Source organism: Xyrauchen texanus, chromosome 29 (assembly GCF_025860055.1).
Source record: "Xyrauchen texanus isolate HMW12.3.18 chromosome 29, RBS_HiC_50CHRs, whole genome shotgun sequence".
Lineage (NCBI taxonomy): Eukaryota > Metazoa > Chordata > Actinopteri > Cypriniformes > Catostomidae > Xyrauchen > Xyrauchen texanus.
Genome location: NC_068304.1, coordinates 16490742 through 16511974, shown reverse-complemented (window position 1 = coordinate 16511974; position 21233 = coordinate 16490742). Strand labels below are relative to the sequence as shown.

The 21233-nt window shown below is 40.0% G+C and overlaps 1 protein-coding gene across 2 annotated transcripts; it reads right to left on the bottom strand.

The window, feature by feature from the left end:
* Positions 1–452: 452 nt before the first annotated feature.
* On the bottom strand, positions 453–19953 carry LOC127623104 (WAP four-disulfide core domain protein 1-like). Of its 2 annotated transcripts, XM_052097358.1 has the most exons (6): positions 19825–19953; positions 1832–2027; positions 1610–1693; positions 980–1120; positions 652–702; positions 453–529 (listed from the first exon to the last, which is right to left on the bottom strand). In XM_052097358.1, exons 1-6 carry the CDS (start codon positions 19942–19944, stop codon positions 471–473), a joined length of 651 nt encoding a protein of 216 aa, XP_051953318.1. In that variant the 5' UTR covers positions 19945–19953; the 3' UTR covers positions 453–470. The 2 variants fall into 2 exon arrangements, with proteins under 2 accessions (XP_051953318.1, XP_051953319.1); XM_052097359.1 differs by lacking the exon at positions 652–702.
* Positions 19954–21233: the final 1280 nt, after the last annotated feature.

Here is a 21233-nt window from a genome sequence, read left to right as displayed (position 1 = left end):
AATATAGTTAACCAGTTTAGCTTACATATTTTCCATCTTGAAATTGTAATTAACCCCTATTTTCCAGAGTTAAACTTGCTTTGTCGAAATCAAACTATCTACAAATATGCTTGTCAAATTTGACTGAGGGCATTTGCAATATACATCAAGTATGCATATGTAAGAAGAGTAAAACTTATTGTATTAGCCTTTGATACTGTCATATGTTTTGGTTTTCATAAGAGGTAGGACATTTTAGCTTTTAATTTCTGTTACAATGTTTGAGCACCAGATATGAATCGGTCTCTGGACAAGTTCCACTGTAGTAATGTTCAGGTATAAGGATCAGCGGTTATTACAGTGCACTAATGTGGAATCCACAGTTAGTCACCTAAATTAATAAAAAAAAGGTAATGCCTCTTATAAACAGCAATCACAAAAATTTGGATTTAGTGTTGTTTCATATTGGTGAAACTCAACTCACCTCTGTCTCAGCCAGAGTGCTTGTGTTGATTTTTCTCATAGCTCACTGCATTGTTGGAGTTGCTTCCTATTGAATAAAGAAATCACATATTTAAAGGCCAGTCTATTGTCAATCTGTCATTGATGACCACTTTTATGCTTCCCTCCCTGTGGCAAAAAGATTTCACATAAATTGGTGGTCATACTAACTTAAATAATCCTTGTAATCTTTGAAGTACTTGTGTCTCAGGCTACGTCCATCTAGAGGGAGAACAGTTATTTCAAATGTGTTTATTGTATGAATGTTTTAAGTTATTGCTAGCTAATGTTTTTTGAAGTGACTGATACTAACCCTGCTTATGACCACCACACTAGTAGGGTTATAGCCTTATTTACTAACATATGTAGAAGCAAGTGCGTAGATTAGTGTGAAGAATTTACATGTTTACATTGATCATTGTACTTGCTTTTTTGATTATTGGGGGGAATATATGCCACTAAGTGGAAGGATGGATGGTGTGAAGGAGTTCCTGCATACCTGAGTTTCCTCGCTGTTTGATGCATTGGCCTTGGTTTGGTATCCCAGCGGAAGGGTTGCCTAGATTGATTATATGGCACTCATAACCAGTGGGACAGAGCAAAGGTTCATCTCCATCCTCTGTGGTGCTGCAAGCCTCAGCTGCACATAGAAAATCACAGTCAATCAACTCTTGCTGATTTGTGCCATTGCATGGGTAGTTCACACATAACATGTCCATGGATTTATTTGTATTTTTTCAATTAACTTTAAGACGAGGTTAAAATATATATTTTGTGTAGGTAGTAGATGCTGTTTAAAATATGGAGTATAGTTTTTCACACTACAAGACATGTCAACAGACCATCTATAAGCGAATACATCTCAGGTCTGTCACTGATTTAATCTTTTTGCTGTTTAAAGTACAAATATTCCATATAGTCTCTGAATTAATAAGAGGTCATAAAGCTTAAAGCACAATTACTAAACAAATGAGCAAGCAAAGTGCCGTAGACAACATTTAGATGGAGTCATATTTCTTCATATCTCTTCAGACAATTAAAGGTGTAGCACCAGTGTGAGCTAACGTGTTGTGACTGTGTTTATTCATGTTTATTAATTTATTCATGTTGTTGATAACTTAATACCCACCCTGCAAAACCTCCTCTGGTCCATCTAAAAGCCAGCCATTTCCTCCCAGCCACTGCGGCTTGGGCTGCACCAACCAGTCCAGTACTGGGAAAATTAGAAATAAATACAAAACAAAACGGCCAGGGGTCCGATTTACAAAATAATTGAATTTTAAGATCCATTTGTGCGTGTCCGTGGACGGTTTGCCTGTATTGATGACTGAGCGAACATTGCTTTTCTCACCTGGCGGAGGTTGCACTGACTCAAGGCAGGCGTAAATGCAGCCGTTGTAACAACACCGTTTGTGTCTCTCACATTCGGAATCGGACCGACAGCCCGGCACCTCACAGGCCCGCTCAGGCAGCATCTGAGGCGGCGGAGGGCAACGGTCGTTCTTTTGGTGCTGAATGGCCTGGAGATGGTTGAGGTACTCGTAGTCCTGAGGTAAAAATCCATGCACAAACATAAAGCACACTCTTACAGCAAACTTCCAAAACTTCATCTTTTAGCCTTTGAGGACATATTTTTTTGTGTTAAACAGATGTTAGCAGGTAAGTTGTGAGAATGTTCTGTTGAAGTCTTAAATATGTTTAATAATATTCCAGTATGGACACAACAGCCATATGGCAAAATAAGGTTTAGGGTTTGCCAACCACCTCTTTACTATTGACACTGTCAAAAGTCTGAGGTAGCCTACATAAAAAGAGAATATAGCTCCCCTCTGAAGTATTTGAACATGGGCCATACTTAAAAACGTGTAATTAGATAAAAACCAAGTAGCATTTATACAAATAAAATAAAAACAAGCACACTTTCCAAGAAAAAACAAAACACATTTCTTTTAAAGGTGCACTCAGTAATTTTTTTATGCACGTCGTCTTCGACTTACACTGACACCTAGTGGCATGGATGCAGTATCATTCAAATGCAATAGTTTTAAATTACCAATGACATTGCAGAAATTCACTAATCACAGTTATCCATGATTAATTTTATCCATGAGTGACTGGGTGCTTCTCATTTCTGTAATAGTGCATCTTTTTTTCGTTTCCTTGCTACTTTCTTTGCATCCTTGCTCCAGTCTCTTGAGGCCGTGACACACCAAGCTGATGGTCGGCCAATGTCGGGCTGTCGTTGAGCATCTGTCGGCCTAGTTTTTGCTGTGTGTTCTGCACTGTTGGCACAAGTCGGACCCCTGTCGGCAGCTTTTCGGCCGATTGAGCACAGATGTCGGTGAGACAGATCAGCCTGATTGGCTGTGTAGCTTAGTGAACCAGTGCACGAGAAGAAAAACAGAAGTGATGAAAAGGAAGCAAACAACAAATTCAAGACGGCACACACACAGAAAGCTCTTCTCATTTTTCATCATCTCATCTGAAAATTCCAATACACATCTGGAATAAAGAAACTGAAGACCAACTGATTAACATGATTCAGGAGAGGCCAGCTCTGTACGACACTACAGAAAAACTTAATGCCAATTGAGTGGTGAAAGCAGAACTTTGGTGTGAGATCGAAGACTAACTTGTTATATCAGGTAAGATTTTATTTTTGGCCATTGGGCTCTTTAGCAGAAACGGTTTATAATTGTTTGTGTTATTCTTCGCTATTGCACAGAAAATATAATAGTTTTTTTTCTGATTACCAAAATAATAAATTAGGCTTATTTCTGTTATGGAACAGGCAGTTGTTTTGCGTCTTGAATCCGTCCTGTCGCAACAAGAAGAGCAAAAATAGACTTGTTTGCACTGCATATAGACATGAATTTGACATGCTAACACAATGCTTACAAAACTTGACTGTCTTTCAGAGAAAAAGCTCGGAAAGAGGTGGGATTCTCTGCGAACACAGTATATACGGTACAAGAAACTAGCACCCTCAGAAAGTTTTTTGAGCAAAGAAGACTGGTAGGCCGCAATAGATCCTTACCCGGTAGAAGTTTTTAGAGCCAAAAAGAAGGAGACTACTTCCAACCTAACTATAAGGGTACCTTAAGACAGTGTTTCCCAACCACTGTGCCGTGGCACACTAGTGTGCCATGAATGATTGTCATGTGTGTAGTGGAAAATTATCAAATTCCACACAAAAAAATAAACTCCTCACCGTTTGGAGAAATTCTCCGTTTTGAAACCATAATCAGTCACTTTTGTGATTGTGAAGAGCAATGATTCATGTGCAAAAGTGAGTGATATTTATAGGCGTTAAGGGTCTTTCACATGACTCACTTCAGCGCTGCAGAATACACTGAAGTCTATGAAGTGACTTTACACCAAAGTGTTTTTACGCACACGTTTTTGCTTCACCAATAATATCTATGAGAGTACTAAGCAACAAGATATATTTAAAAACTGTCTAAAATTGTGAAGAGACATTGAATGTCTCAAAATTTCTTTTAATTAAATATTACCTTTTTGTTTATGAATATCAGAGACCCCTGTTATTGAACTCATTTAAATTCACCAAGAAAACGATTAGACCTAAACATAAACGAGTCCTTTTATTACTTTCTGCTACCAAAGCAACCGTAAGGTTTTTTTTCTGTCTTGGAAATACATGTTTTCAATGTTTATTGTGCACACCTCCCACTTTTTTACGTGGCAGACTGGCAAAATCGCCCCTCTGTGACGCTTTCTGCAACTCTTGTCATGTGGATCGAGGGCAATGTGGCGCTTGACGCTGGGTTCAGCCTCCAGAACCAAATTAAAACTGCCACGAGGCAAAGATGAAAAATCTAAATATAGCTGCAAGCAGCAATATGAATTCCTCCTCAAAATGGCAAATCATTAAAAAATGTATCAGTAGAAGATTGGGGTTAAACCCTTATGATGGAGGAATCGTAAAAAACACGTCTTTATGTCTGAATCCTAAATGAAAAATGATGGTTGTGGCTGGATTTGAACCTCTGTCCCTTCACTTAACAGCACAACATCTTAGCCAATTTTGATGTACACATTGCTGTGTATTTCTGCTTTCAGTTTCGGTATAAAAAAAGAACTATTGGATAGCATTGTCAGATTTGGACCAAGTTCAAACAGCTGTAATTCAATCATCTTTTGACATATCAAGGTGAAATTTTGCACGGCACTTTAGAGTGATGTCATGTTGAAGCATGTTAGGTTTGAAAAATCATCAGTCAAAATTACATTTGATATATTGACACATATATATTGAGGCAGTGTGTATATTTACATAAATATGCCCCTTTCAGCCATTTTGTATCGTGTCATTTTTGCTAAGTAACACATTGAAAGACATCAATTCAACACATGGGTACCAAATTTGAAGTAAATTGTATCTACGTTTCTAGAGAAGAGGATTTTTTTTTATGTTTTCCCAAATTTTCAGTCTATGCTGGACCTTATTGATCCTTGAGGCTTTTTTGTTCCCAATGAGAAATGAGGCATGTGCACCAAGTTTCAAAAGAATTGGACAAATGGGGTGGAAATCACATCATTTTGGGCTTTGGGGCATGGCCTGTAACTAAGGGTGAATGTGGGCCATTCTTGGAAAAGGGGTTCCAGTTGGCCTGTAGTATCGATGTACAAAATTAGAAAAATTTGTATCAGAAAATGGGGCATTTGGGCGTGGCCTGTTGCACGCACTAAGGGCGAATGTGGGCAATTCTTTGCACAGTACTTCAGAGTGATGTCATCTTGAAGAATGTTAGGTAAGGAAAGATATAGCCATGTTAACACTGTATGCCTTAGATGTAGCACTAGTAATATAAAGTATATACTAACACTGGACAATTAGCCTATAAAATACATTCCGCTACTGAAACTGACCATTTAGAAAGCAGACCATATTTCTCTCTTTTTCTGTGGGTGCTAGAGGAGATGGCATACAATTCTTCATTCTTCTCCAAAGAACCTTTCATTCAAGTACAAGTCAAAATGTGGCTGAGATTTTGTTTACTAATTAGATTACGGGTTTGTGATCTGCATGCCACCTTGAAAATTCATTGTGATCATTTGTCAGATTTGGAGCATTGTTTTCAAACAAACTGTTAAAATAAAAGCATATGTCTGGCACAGGTTGTTGAGGCAGTTAATTGTTCAAAATCAATACACTCACATACAGGCTCGGTCCCGCAGATTGGGTGGCTGCACTGAGCAAATTGAGGGTGGAAGTTTGCCCAACGGTTCTGTTAGTTGCATCAGCATTAGCAAAAAATACTAGTGCATGCGTTGAACCATCTATCTGGGCAACTGCTAAAAAAAAACTATGTTTCCCTGGACTTGTGTAGAATATTGAGTTCTTGGCAATTTATAGAATCAATTCCATGCCACATATATTTGCAAAAATATAAAGTATTGCAAAATAAAATAAAGTTTTGCAAAACAAAAAAAGTATTGAGCAAACAAAAAAAAAAAAAAATTTAAAAAAAAAATTAAGTATCACAAACGTAAAATAAAGTATCGAGAGAAAAAAAGAAAGTTTTGCAAACAAAAATAAAGAATTGCAAAATATAAATAAAATATAGCAAAAATCAAGATGTAATTAATTGCAAAAATCAATGACTGTTGTAAAATAATCTAAAGATGTTTTATCCTTTTTTATCTCTGCAACAGATTTTTAGGCAGCAATGATTTTGCCACACATCTTTTTCTTTGCAATGCTCCTTTTAATCTGCATTTCCATCACGTGTGAGCTCGTGATACCGTTTTGCCTTTGCGCTTCACTTTTCTCTGCGCTTCACTTTATGGCACTGTTTTGACGTGGGGGTGGAGTCAGGGGATTGGGGCGTATACAACGGGCTCAGTGATGCCTCTCTGGAGTTACGTCATTAGCTTGAGACACGGATCAAACATCATGGCTGAGCACAGGCATGCAGGTGGATCTCAGGTATATAAAGTTGATTGTTTAAGGAAACTCATTTTAAAATATTCAATGGGGTATACCCGTCAAGTGAATTTTTAAGACAACGGTTTAATTTTGAAGAAAATGCCTGTACTTTTTGTCAAATTGACAGAGACGTTCTGATCATCTTTTTTTTTCTCGTTTTCTTCAAATACTTTTTGGGAAAATATGTCTTATTGGTTGGAATCAAAGATTCACTCACTGCCCACTTTTGCTAGGAAACATGTTATGTTTGGAGTGCTGTTGGACGAGAAAAGAAATTAATTTCTTATTAATGTAATGTTGATACTGGGCACATTTTTCATTCATAAGTCCAAATGTACAAAGACGAAACCTTATTTTTCTGTATTTAAAAGAGAATTGATTTGTAATTTCTTTCCAGCGTTGGAATGTATGTAAAGTAAAAAGGCCCAGAAATTGGCTGGAATAATAAGAGACCTTGAGCTCTTAAAATAGGAATAAAGAGACCCCTCTGTATTTGTATTTTATACATTGAATTTATTTATTTTATTTTAACTGATATGTGCCTTGCTTAATACTCATTTACCTGTACTTACCAATGCCATTGTAGATGTACATTCTGTTTTTTGTTCTGTACTTGGTGTTCAATAAAAAAAATAAAATAAAAAATTGTTTCCTTTTATTTAATTAGCATTAAATGTGTTTTAACAGCGTTTGCTTCAGATAAAGAAGTTAGAGATCAGTTAAAGCGGTGGATTTATTAGCCATACTCGCTAACATAGCCAGCATCTGCAGTTTATTCTCTCTCAATTGATTGGACTATTGATTGATTCTTATGTTTATTTTATAGATTATAATTGTCTATACCATAGTATGTTGTCTTCTAAAAAAATGTAAACTCCATATTTAAAAATATATAAATAGATGTTACATTATCACTGTTAAAGGAGACAATAAATAGATTACAAATAAGCATCCCAGGAAACGATCTACAAACAATAAAAAGAACATCACTTATAATGTTAATTGTGCAAAAGCAAAACAAATTTAACAGATTGATTCTTAAGAGTAGGTGCTGATAACCTGGTTATATCCTGCTCTACTCGAGGCAGAGAAACAGCAGGAGAAAGCTGTTGTTGTTGTTGTTGCTGCTGACCCTGACCCGCCTGAATATGACCGAAGATTTGAGTCAGAACACTAATAAGATTCGTCACGACATCTGGATATTCTCTCTGCTAAATGTGACATGGCAAATCATTACATGAGATGACCTAGATACACGTACATTTACTGTGAGCATTGTAAGAACTTAAGTAGCTTGTGAACAGGTTCGTTGAGCAATGGAGGAGTCAGAAGACAGCGAAGCAGGTTTGAAATCAGCACTTTAATTTCTTTCACATACGGACATACGACGGTCACCGCCGTAGAAATGTAACATAAACAAAACAATATCACACTCTGTGGAGCTTTCTGGATGCTCTCCCTCTCGACACTTGGCGCCCCTTTAAATGTCTTTCTCCGTATCACTACAACAAGACACAGGTGTTAGAGATAATTACAAACCAGGTGACAAGCCTTACCGCTCTCTCTCCCGCAGACTGACACACGACCACGCCCCCCATGCCACATAGCTGTATAACGCAGGGTTAAGAATATAGGGGATGTGAACATTTTATATTTCAAAACTTTATTTTTAAAGACAGAACACGTGCACGTTTGTTACGATCGTTTAACTTTTTATTTGTAATCTATTTATTGTCTCCTTTAACAGTGATAATGTTACATCTAAATATGGAGTTTACATTTTTTTAGAAGACAACATACTATGGTATAGACAATTATAATCTATAAAATAAACATAAGAATCAATCAATAGTCCAATCAATTGAGAGAGAATAAACTGCAGATGCTGGCTATGTTAGCGAGTATGGCTAATAAATCCACCGCTTTAACTGATCTCTAACTTCTTTATCTGAAGCAAACGCTGTTAAAGCACATTTAATGCTAATTAAATGAAAGGAAACAATCAACTTTATATACCTGAGATCCACCTGCATGCCTGTGCTCAGCCATGATGTTTGATCTGTGTCTCAAGCTAATGACGTAACTCCAGAGAGGCATCACTGAGCCCGTTGTACACGCCCCAATCCCCTGACTCCACCCCCACGTCAAAACAGTGCCATAAAGTGAAACGCAGAGAAAAGTGAAGCGCAAAGGCAAAACGGTATCACGAGCTCACACGTGATGGAAATGCAGATTAAAAGGAGCATTGCAAAGAAAAAGATGTGAGGCAAAATCATTGCTGCCTAAAAATCTGTTGCAGAGATAAAAAAGGATAAAACATCTTTAGATTATTTTACAACAGTCATTGATTTTTGCAATTAATTACATCTTGATTTTTGCTATATTTTATTTATATTTTGCAATTCTTTATTTTTGTTTGCAAAACTTTCTTTTTTTCTCTCGATACTTTATTTTACGTTTGTGATACTTAATTTTTGTTTTAAAAATTTTTTTTTTGTTTGCTCAATACTTTTTTTGTTTTGCAAAACTTTATTTTATTTTGCTATACTTTATATTTTTGCAAATATATGTGGCATGGAATTGATTCCATAGCAATTGGCCACAACTTTGGACCTAATTTCATAAATGTACTTGATATCTTTGGCGAATAGTCCTTCCTTACTTGATACATTAGGGTCCCATAAAGACCACTGGTTAACCTATAACCCTTGAAGTTTAGAGCATTATATCATTAGTGCTGCTTGCTTAAGCAAGTATTAAACTAAAATTTTTAACTTGCATAACAAATCAAGTCTCTTGACAAGTCGTAATATAGCACAATATCGAAAGAAATCATACTAGTTAGCTCATACAAAATCGTATGAATTTTACTTATCCTATTTTACTAATCCTACCCTTACCCTTACTCTTATCCAAACCATAAACCCTAAACCATGATTTTATTAGGGAAATAACTTTTGTGTACATCAGGGTTTGTAACAGGGGCGGACTGGCAATAGAGAGAACCAGGACTTTTCCCGGTGGGCCGGCCGCAAAACAGGGTCATATGGGTGGCTATTAGCTGAAACGGGCCACCGCGTTATGCCGAACAGGCCATGATTGGCTGAAGAGGGCATCAAAATGGAGCCGCAATATACCGAAGGGGGCAGCAATATGCAGAAAAGATTTATTTTCCCTGTGTGCATCTAGTTTTGAACGAGACGAGGGAAGCATTACATGTTACGGACATACATCAGTCATAAATTACATAAATAAGTATGGAATGAGTAACGAATTTTGTTCACTGATGTCTCTGTTCTTTAATCAAAGTGTTGGATGGGAGGCTAGATAAAATTTTATGCCAACATTATATCGAATTTCAAATTCTGTTTAATTAGTTGGGAATAAAAGTCAATCTTTTTCATATGAGACAAGTCAATTTGAACGATTTCGTCATCTCGTACAAATTATTACTATTTATCATAAGATATGTTGAACTTTTCCTGAACTATTTGTACTGAGAACATGAATTAGACCTTAAATCGGACACTTTTTGAGAAGAGGCACGCTATCACTTCTCTAAGTGATCAGATGTACAATTTTCATCCAGTGGACAATGGGCAAAGATTTTCATTGAAAGAGGGACCTGAGCCCTCTACAGTAGAGATCAAAATATCAGAGTTTTGGGGGTGGGCATTTTTGAGTTTGGCTAGTAAGTAACCAGCCAACACCCTATCAAACACATAGCGCTCAGAAGACTATAGCAACAGCAAAGCAATGTGTCATTCAGATATTCTTTAGAAAATGTAAAAGTAGTTTGAATAACAGCCTCCTTCATTGCCACAGTAATACTGCATACTATTCTAAATATTTTACCAATGGTGAAAGTAAAAATACTGTCAGGATATTAGCCATGCTTTCTAATGATTTCCTAGTATCACTGCTCGTAATGAACCATAATGCAATATACCCTTTCCCAAGAGTTTGTAGATCAGACAGAGAGGAAGTGTTAGTGTGCTCTTCTTATCAACTATGGGTCCCCTGGTGCTAAACTGTGTGCCTATGTTTGGTTTATCTATCCCAAACTCTCATTTCCTGCTCGGAATATATCAGTACTCTCATCATTCTGAATTGTAGTGGAACATTCAGAAGAAATTTGGAGAGATTGAGATCTTTAGAGTTGAATCTACCACCAGGTATTAAGATGTGTTTCAGGTGATCGATAACATTTAGTCAGCACTAAATACAGGTGTAAAGTCCAAAATGTTTTGTGATCGATCACAAAAACCCCATACAGAGGCAGTAAAAAAACATGTAACCACATCACAGGTGTAAATGCAAATCCATTCCGGACAGCAGCGAAGCGCCACCCCTCACCTGTCAATTAACCACTACGCTACAACAAGAGTTTACATTTTGTCAGTTGCAAGTGGAAAGAAAATAACCATCCGATCAGAAAATTTTAAAAAGCAAATACATACATAAGCACAAGAACATCACGGGTCTTCTTCAGTGTGTCTGATATCAGCATGCAATGACACAGATTTCAAGCACACACATCTCTACCATGTAACTCCACCCTGTTACTGCTCTATATACTTCAGGTTCACTGAGTTGGGGCCCCTGTTAGTACAGAAAATAAGATTTGAACTAAATACATGCTGACATACATAGTGCTTTGTAGTGTGGTTTTTAAAGCAAGCATTACAGTAATTAAGAGAGGAAAACTAAATAGCCCTTTTCCTCTCTCTTCAAATTTCAGCTCAGGTTTGCTGTGATTGAGGTCTAGACGTCTGCATGCTACAGACCTAATTCTATGTATTTTACAGCTGCTGAGGTGCTTCAGTGCTTTGGCTTTAGGTAGAGGGTCTGTAGATGATTGGCAGATCTGAAGACGAGAAGAGAAATCTTGATGAGTGACAGTGTAAATGTCAATTTCGTGTTTCACCTATTTTCCTGATTGGAGATTATTTTCCTGAACTCTCCCTCATTGGGTGATTTATAGTGTAATTATTGTAAATCCTTAACTCTGTGTATAATCTACCCTAAGATGAAAATTCTGTCATAATTTACAGATGTTCTTGTCATGACGTTCCAATCCCGAATGCAGAAGAGAAAAGTAGAAAATGTAACAAATGTTCCAGTCTGTCTTTTCAATACAATTGCAGGTGACTCACATTAAAGCTTAAAAAGCTCCAGAAAACCTAAAGGACCTGGAACGCATTGGGAATTGGGCATTCCAAATTGGGGAGAAAAAGGGGAGAAAAATAAATAAATAAATAAAAAATGATAAGAGAAGTCAATGCGACTTGTGCATCATATTCCAAGTCTTCTGAAGGAATACAAGAAATGCAAGTTCTTGCGACTGTGAACAAGCTTCTCTCGTAGCACTCACGAACATGCAAAGGACGTCAATGTTTAAAAAATAAAATAAAAAATTACTTACAAAACTTGTATGCATTTAGAAGACTTGGAGTATGATGCACAAGTTGCATGGACTACTTTTATTTATTTATTTATTTATTTATTTTTTCTCCCCAATTTGGAATGCCCAATTCCCAACACGCTCTAGTTCCTAGTGGTATCTTAGTGACTCGCCTCAATCCGGGTGGCGGAGGACATATCTCAGTTGCCTCCATGTCTGAGACCGTCAATCCGTGCATCTTATCATGTGGTTTGTTGAGTGCATTACCATAGCGCATGTGGATGGTTCACGCCACGCACAACTCATGACATGCCCCACTGAGAGCGAACCACATAATAGTGAAATGACTTTCTTCTGCTGAATTCAAACAAAGATTTTTAGAAGAAAAATCTCCTCCCTGCCCAGTAGGTGGTATACCTGGCCGTTCGGTCCGGACTTACCCGTTTGTTCCTGCTAAGACACGGGAGGAGACCTGATCAACCCAGAGATTGTAGAATCTCGCAGAGGTGTTTGGTGTAGCCCAGACCGCTGCTCTGCAAATGTCAGCTAAAGAGGTGCCACTGTTCAGAGCCCAGGAGGCTGCTACGCTCCTGGTGGAATGGGCTTGTAGCCCTGCAGGGGGCGGCTCCTGCTGGGCCTGGTAGGCAACAGCTATGGCATCTATGATCCAGTGGGTGATCCTCTGTTTGGAGACAGCGCTTCCTTTCCGCTGTCCACCAAAACAGACAAAGAGCTGCTCAGAGATCCTAAAGCTCTGCGTGCGATCCAAATAGATGCGCAAAGCATGCACAGGACACAGTAATGCTAAGGCTGAGTCTGCCTCCTCCTGGGGCAGCACTTGCAGGTTCTCTACTTGGTCCCTGAATGGGGTCATGGGAACCTTGGGCACATAGCCCGGTCGGGGTCTCAGGATTACGTGAGAGTAGCCCGGACCCAATTACAGGCACGTTTCGCTGACAGAGAACGCTTGCAGGTCCCCAAACCTCTTGATTGAGGTGAGCGCCGTCTGGAGGGCAGTCTCTAAGGAGAGTGCCTTAAGCTCTACTGACTCAAAGGGAGCCCCACGCAGGCCTTGCAGGACTACGGCGAGGTCCCATGAGGGAACGAGGCAAGGTGTGGAGGGATTAAACCTCCTAGCACCTCTCAGAAACCTGATAATCAGGTCGTGCTTTCCTAAGGACTTGCCGTCCACTGTATCGTGGTGCGCAACTATGGCCGCTACGTACACCTTCAAGGTGGAGGGGGACAGCTGTCCCTCCAACCTCTCCTTCAGAAAGGAAAACACTGAGCTTACTGCGCGTCTCTGGGGGTCTTCCTGTCGGGAAGAACACCACTTAGTGAACAGACGCCACTTTAAGGCATACAGGCATCTCATAGAGGGGGTCCTAGCCTGAGTGATGGTGTTTACCATGGCAGGTGGTAGGCCACTGAGGTCTTTCACGTACCGTCCAAGGGCCAGACATGGAGGTTCCTTGTCGCGGGTGCCAGACGGTGCCCCGTACCTGAGAAAGAAGGTCCTTCCTCAGGGGAATTTGCCAGGGAGGGGCTGATGCGAGGAGCATGAGGTCTGAGAACCAAGTCTGTGTGGGCCAGTAGGGAGCCACTAGGGTGACCCCTTTGTCCTCCCTGACCTTGCACAGGGTCTGTGCAAGTAGGCTCTCTGGGGAGAACGCATTCTTGCATAGTCCAGGTGGGCATCTGTGTGCCAATATGTCTAGGGCGTACCACAGCGGGCAATGAGATTCTGGGGAGGCGAACAGGTCTACCTGTGCCTGCCCATATCGACTCCAAATTAGCTGAACCACCTGGGGGTGGAGACTCCACTATCCCTTGTGGGTGACCTGTCGTGATAGTGCATCCACCGTGGTGTTGAGATGGCCCGGGATGCGAGTGGCTCGCCGCGATTTGAGGTACTGCTGACTCCCGAGGAGGAGACAGCGGGCGAGTTGTGACATACGAGGGGAGTAACAAGCCTTGGAAGTTGATATATGCAACCGTCGCCGTGTTGCCTGTTCGAACCAATACGTACTTGCGCTGGATCAACGGCCGGAAACTCTGCAGAGCGAGCAGTATTGCCAGCAACTCGAGGCAGTTGATGTGGAAACGTAGCTGCGGGCCCGACCAGGGGCCAGCGGCCACGTGCCCGTTGCATGTGGCGCCCCAACCTGTCTTGGAGGCGTTGGTATTAACCACGGTGCACCTGGAGACCTGCTCTAGGGGAACCCCTGTCCGTAAAAATTCAAGGTCGTTCCAAGGGCTGAAGAGACGGCGACGGATCGGCATGATGGCCATGCAATGTGTGCCGTGGTGCCATGCCCATCTCTGGACTCGAGTCTGGAGCCAGTGCTGAAGCGGTCTCATATGCATCAATCCGAGTGGTGTGGCTACCGCTGAGGATGCCATATGCCCCAGGAGCCTCTGAAATAGTTTCACTGCAACCAGGCAGAGGTGGCTTGTCCAGCGGCACCGTAGGCTCTAGCCATCAGGGAAGACGTGAGCCTCACATCCAAGGGAATGGGAGCTTTGGGCGCCCGTGTCAGGTGTCGGCACTATGCGGGCATAGGTGCACCACGAGCGCCTTATCCACTGGGGGCATCACCGAGTAACCCCTGGCCGCTCCACCATCGAGGGTAGTGAGGGCAGGGGAGCCAAGAGATCGGAACCGGGCAGAGAAAGGTGCCTCCCATAAACTCGTCACCTCCTCGTGCACTTCTGGGAAGAAGGGTCCGCCTGTGGCTGGGCGACCACACCCGATGGGGTAAGCCCAGCAGAGGTTTCCGCATCAGACAGGACAGGCCCTCTCTTCGATACTGTGCTCCAGAGCTCATCACCTTCACGGGCACCGAATAAAAGGTCAAATTTGCCCTGGGATGAGCTGGTGCACTCATCCGAATGCCTAGCCAGGGCAAACGAGCGTGCCGGGGAATGGGAGGTCAGCAGGGATTTAACCGGCAGAGGTGGTCCCATTGGGGTCCCCGAATCACCCCCAGTGCTTGCTGTGCTGGCCTCATAGCTGTAGGTAGAAGGACCGAGGAGGGAGTCGCAGAGAATCTTGACTCGCAATGAGGACATGACGTATCCACGCATGACGCATACTCTATTAGATCTGCTGAAGCGCCCAGGGGCGATCTCTGCAGTGCACCCATGCAGAGAGGGGAGAAAGCCATAGTAATGCGCTGTAAGGATCCAGCAGAGGCGAGGGATGGAAATCGCTTGCTCAGCTTGAACCATCGCCCGCTCGGCTCCGAAGAGAAAATCTAATGAGCTGTTATACCCGTATGTCTGGGGGAGGGGCATGCAAATATCACTCGCCAATTCCCATTGGCATTTTATCAAAGATCAGAGGTGTTTCCGGGCTCTCAAGAGTGACCCCTAATGTCACTACATCGACACAACGTTGAGTGAGTGACAGATGGGGAATGCCAAATAATGCCTGCACAGCTGAAAATAAGACTATATCCACTAATAATACAAATCCAGAAAAAGAGCCATAAACATTCATTTTCACCCAAGCCAAAAGCAACCTCCATCAAAACACAGATTGGTTAGACCAACCTTTGGCTATTGGCTCTCTCCAAATGTAAAGGCTTTTTTATTTGATGAAAAACATTCATGTATGTTATATATGCATTAGACATTAATATATTAAAATATTTGTATGATCGTTATAGTTTTATGTGTGATTTTAAATCTTTTTTATCACTATAGTGAGTCAATCATGCTGTAAAATTAGGCCTGCTATTAGTATTTAAACAGTTTCTTCATCTAAATGGGATTAATGCTCAACTCACACTGGGACCTAGAATGCATGACTGCTGTACAACTGCTTTTGAATTAACTCCTGATGGGCCAGATGGGTCTCGGGTAGGCTGCTTCTTCAAGAACATTATATTTAATAATGTACAAGAGAAGGTAGGGGCGTTAATTGATATGCCGCTACATCCATTCACCAACACAACCAGATTAAAATATCCTGCCATGCAAGCAGATATTGCAGTATTGATTTAAGCATATTAGCCTCAGACTGGACTCATGTATTCTTTGGGATATAGAGTACTATGTGAAAATGGCAAGAGTATGACAGAGGAAGATAGACTCTCCATATTATCTCAGGAGATTGTTGACAGGTATCCTTGAAACATCTATCATCTCTGTTAGCTTTTAAGCTTTCCTCTTTGACCTGTTATTCATCAGTGTGGAGCTCAGAGATTGATGGGGCTGTGGGGGCAAAGCATCATCGAGACGACCCTCCTTCACATGCCATCACATGTTCTGCAGAGACACTGTGAGAAACCGTGCATCTATTCAAATGTGTAGATTTAGGTAGGGGTGATAGACATGTCATTAGGTAGATATGTCCCTTTCAACTTTCAGAAATTCAAAAGTTCCTGACCAATATTTGGTCAATTTTAAAACTTATAAAATACTTAAACTTTATTATTATAGTAATAATTATATAAATTATTGTCCGATGTCTTCTGAAGTGGCACATAAAAGGCATTGTAACATGGCACCTGTTACTTTTCTCAGCGCTGTTCAGGATGCACCAATCACCAATCAGTCGTTTGTGATTACTGTATTGGGTCTATTTTAATAATTCTCTGAAGCACAAAATATTGTATAGAAATGTGCAGTATACAATTTAACTTGCCGTATGATTTTAATGTATTCATCCATAAAGTGTGCAAAGATACAGGAAGCAGAAAATATTAGGCATGCATCTGGTATGTGTTTGTTTCTATGACAACATAGGTGTGTCAGAGAGAGTCGAGTAGCAGCTCTTCAAAATGAAGAAATTATGATCCAACGTGAATTTTCTTGATAGAAATATATGTGCCCGGTAACATGTGCATGTAAAATGGCTAGAAATAGCATTTTAGATTAGCGTAAAGCTGACAATTTACACAAGGTTCATTTCTATTTCTTCTGCTCCAAACTTACTTCAAATTTAATTCTCTGTCTGCTCGTATGAATGTAACACATCATAAGAAAGTGTTTCATCGCTGTTCAAATGCATTTTGGATCGCATCATTTATATGTATAAATGTTTTCCATCTGAAAGGACTAAATAATAAATGAAACAAATGACAATAAAATGCAAAGTAATCTCTTCAGTAATCAAAATACTTTTTGAATGTAACTATTCTAATTTCCAATGATTTAAATTGTAACTGTAGTGGAATACAGTTGCTAATATTTTGTATTTTAAATACGTAATCCTGTTACATGTATTCCATTACTCCCCAACCCTGTGTATAGCATACATTTAGCCAATACATGTTTCATTTTGCACATTGGAGAAGAACATTGGGGTAGATACGAAAATTGGAAGAACAAGTCTTAATGTTCTTCTGGGTTAGCAGTGGTTTTCGCATCGCCACTCTTCCATGGATGGCAATTTTGGCCAGTGTCTTTCTGATAGTGGAATCATAAACAGTGACCTTTATTGATTCAACAGAGGCCTCCAATTCCTTAGATGTTGTCCTTAGCTTTTTTGTGACTTACTTGATGAGACACGCTGTGCTCTTGGAGGAATTTTGGAAGGTCGGCAACTTCTGGGAAGGTTCACTACTGTGCTAATTTGGAGATAATGGCTCTCACTGTGGTTCTTTGGAGTTCCAGAGCCTTTGAAATAGCTTGGTAACCCTTCCCAGACTGATGTATTTCAACCTTTTTCCTCGTAATTTCTGACATTTATTTTGACTTTGGCATAGTGTGCTACTGGGTGAGACCTTTTAGCCAACTTCATGCTGCTGAAAAAGTTATATTTGGGTGTTGAATAGATTAAACAGGGCTGGCAGTAATCAGGCCTGGGTGCGACTAGTACAGCTGAACCCCATAATGAATGCAGATTCATAGATTTGGGGATTTAGTAACTAATGGCAAATACTTTTTCACACTGGCCCAGTTGGTTTTGGATAATTTTTTTGCTCCAATAAATAAGATTATCATTTAAAAGCAGTCTTTTATGTTTACTCAGATTGCCTTTGTTTTAAATAAGATTTTTGGGGAATCTTTGAAACAATTTAGTATGAGATACAGTATACACACACACTAGGGGCAAATACTTTTCCACAGCACTGTATACAAACATAAATGAGAATATTTATCATTTTTACCTTACAGCAGTGTCTAAACGATTGATTAATAAATTGTAATGTAAGACATAATGTCATGTTTTTTAAAGATAAACTGCCTTATTCAAAACTTCTATTCTGACCATGTAGATAGTCTTCACCTTATATGAAAAGGAAATCAAAATGCCAAAATTCACTCAAAAAAGCTGGATTTCCTATTCCTGTGCATAAAACATAAATAATAAAAACCACCCGCTCTCTCTAAAAGCTGGTTAAATTAAATTTCAACACTTTCTTAACAAACCCATAGCCTATTGGCTATATCTGGTATTGTTTTTCACAAAGCCCTTTGCGTTAAATGTAACTTCCTACTTTTACGTTAGCAATGAGAAACTCTGAATGGATAAACTGTCCATGGTTGTTTGCAGTCACGAGTGAGCTGGGAGCCAGTTGGACCAGGATAACTTTTGAACTGCTTTGGGCCCACCCAGATCACACAGCTCAGTAGAATCCAAACCCTGTATTCATCAATAATGCTGTTACAAAACACTGAAACTGGGAAATTTCACCTTCTTTCCAGATCCATTTTTATTGCTGCAAAGATCTCAATTTCCCTCAATATGAACCTAATTATGATTAATTACTATAACAGTGTTATACTGTGTCTGCCCATGATTCATCAGTTTTACACAAGTGAAGGCAGCATAGGTCACATTTTCAAATTGACAGACAAATTAACCAGAAGGTAATTACAATATCAGAGAACATTTAATGACAGACCTGAGTGCCCGAAAAAGACAGACGACTATAAAGTAGGGGGAAATGAGTTACTAGGAGGTAACGTTGGGCATGGACCATTTCCAGTGGCATGTGAATGGATCCGCTAGGAAATGTCAATCTTGAATTCCACAGTAGTGCCATGATCAGAAAAAACTCTGGAAGGGAAGGGATATCCATCCAGCAAATTCCATCCAGCCATTCTTTGTTAGTTGTTATCAATCAAACCTACACTTATCATTACTAATGAGCAGAGGCCCAGAGACTCCCCGCCTGAAATACCCCCTGCTTCTGTCACACACGCACGCACACACACACGCACGCGCACACACACACACAGCATTCTATACCAGCTGTGTATTCAGCCATGACCACATCAGCTCAATAGGAGTTCTAGAGATATGTGTGTACATTCCTTTTTCACTGTTTACTGGAACTAACAAGCTTCTGAAAACCAGGCTTACAGATGCCAAGTTGTGCCAACTCTGCCCAAAAGTAACAAAAAAGTTCCAAAATGTACCATGGCACTAAAATTGTTTTTGGACACGGCAGTACCATGGTACCTTTGAAGTACCTTAGTTTACTATGTAGTCTAAATACACTCTCAGAAATTGTGGTATAAGGGCTGTCACTGGGGTGGTAATGTGGGGGGAGGGGGGGGTTGTACCTCTAGCTTTGGGTACATAATTGTACACTAAATACCTATTGTCTTCAAATGGTATTTCTGCAATGTTTAAAAACCCATAAATCTACATGGAAATCTTAAAATCTGTATACGTTAATTGATATATCCTAATCATCATAGTCCATCATAATATATCATAAACTGCTAATAAATCAAGAAATGTGAGGTATCTTGGAGAAATATGTGAATACCATAGGACATGAATATGGTGAATGAATAATATAATTTTATTACCATGGTATTACCATCTGATAGCATCACCAAGTAAGCATTTCTCCCAAAGTCTCTTCCAATAAATGTCTACAATAATAAACCTTCAACACCACACATGAACATCTTCCCTATCTGGACTGCAGAAATGTGTTGCTGAAACCAGGCCTCTACTATCCATTACACTTAAACAAACATGCATCTCCATAGAATCACAAAACATTCCCTAAATTCATACCTTCTGGATGAGCCCCCTCTTCCTGAACATGCGTGCATTCCCTGAACCAGATGCCAACAACAGCAAGCAACAGACCATCAGCACCATCACAAACCCGATTCGGATCTGACAGTCCGGCATGGTCTTGCTCTTTCGTCTTACAGCTTCTCCCTCACAGTAATCCTCAGACTTTTTGAAGTTGGTCCCTCTGTTCCAAACGTCCCCTTTTTGCTTTGTTGTTGAATGTGTTAACTCTATGTTGTGGCTTCCTCCAGTGTGTGTGTAGATATGTGTGTCTTGTAGGTGGCAATGCTTGAGGTTTCTGTCCTATTGCACTTCCATAAATTCCTATACAGTAGAGTTTCTAATGCCACATAGATGAAGAAAAAGCTTCAGAGAAAGAATAGAGGGAACCACATAAGGAGAAAAGGAATGAGAGGGTGTGGAAAATGAGAGACAGCTGTCTGTGCATAGGTTATTCTGAGGAGAGGGTTCAATGTGACTGACACGAAACGCACATGGTCTCTCTCTCCCCGGTGGAGGGGAGGGGGGAGACGAGGAGGAAGTGAAGATAAAGTTTGAGACAATGAGATTTTCTTACACCTTTCCTTTTACCCCATGTCTTTTTCTGGTATTTTTGTTACATAGATGAAGTTACGAGGCCTGATGCACAGATCTGTGATACAAAATGCAACGTAAATGAAGTGCAATGTTTTTGATGCAATATACAAGACATTTAACATACAACCATTATATAAATTATAAATAAAGTGCTTTAATGTTTGTTCTGAAGTTTCTTTGCAACCTGTGTGTGCATGACTGAACTGTGTGTGTGTGTGTGTGTGTGTGTGTGTGTGTGTACTCATTTTCACGGGATAAAACAGACTCGCTGATCAACCAGAAAGAATGAAAGCACATGGTGAATTCTGGGGAAGGGGCCACTAGTCTTTGAAAATTCAAGTTCCCTCCTCAAGTAGGACATCTGCCTGCAGCCCCTTACTCTCTCTACCCTTCTGTGCCCCTGCTACTGAATGTGGGAAAAAAAGCAAGGAATGCCAAGCCAATTCAATCCTCTATTCCCAATACTTTTACAGGATGAAGACACGTCTGATTGTTTTAGGGTTTAGATTAAAATATTTAAGGGTGAAATACATGCTTACCGAATTTTCCAAAAATCCAAAACCTGCAGTATTTGTACTTAGTACCCCCTGTACTTTCACGATTATTTGGAAAAGCCCATTCTTCTTTTTCTTCTGGTTTATATAACTTGAAGGACAGATACAGTTGAAGTCAGAAGTTTACAAACACCTTAGCCAAATACATTTAAACTCAGTTTTTCACAATTCCTAACATTTAATCGTAGAAAACATTCCTTGTCTTAGGTCAGTTAAGATTACTACTTTATTTTAAGAATGTGAAATATCAGAATA

What these genes read in the sequence shown, in the direction of transcription:
- LOC127623104 (XM_052097358.1), bottom strand. Translation starts at nt 19,944, where the DNA reads ATGCCGGACTGTCAGATCCGAATCGGGTTTGTGATGGTGCTGATGGTC. An exon ending in GTCAGTGCAACCTCCGCCAG is followed by an intron (nt 1,694 to 1,831) that starts GTGAGAAAAGCA and finishes TAATTTTCCCAG; the next exon opens with TACTGGACTGGTTGGTGCAG. An exon ending in AGATTACAAGGATTATTTAA is followed by an intron (nt 530 to 651) that starts GTTAGTATGACC and finishes TTTATTCAATAG; the next exon opens with GAAGCAACTCCAACAATGCA.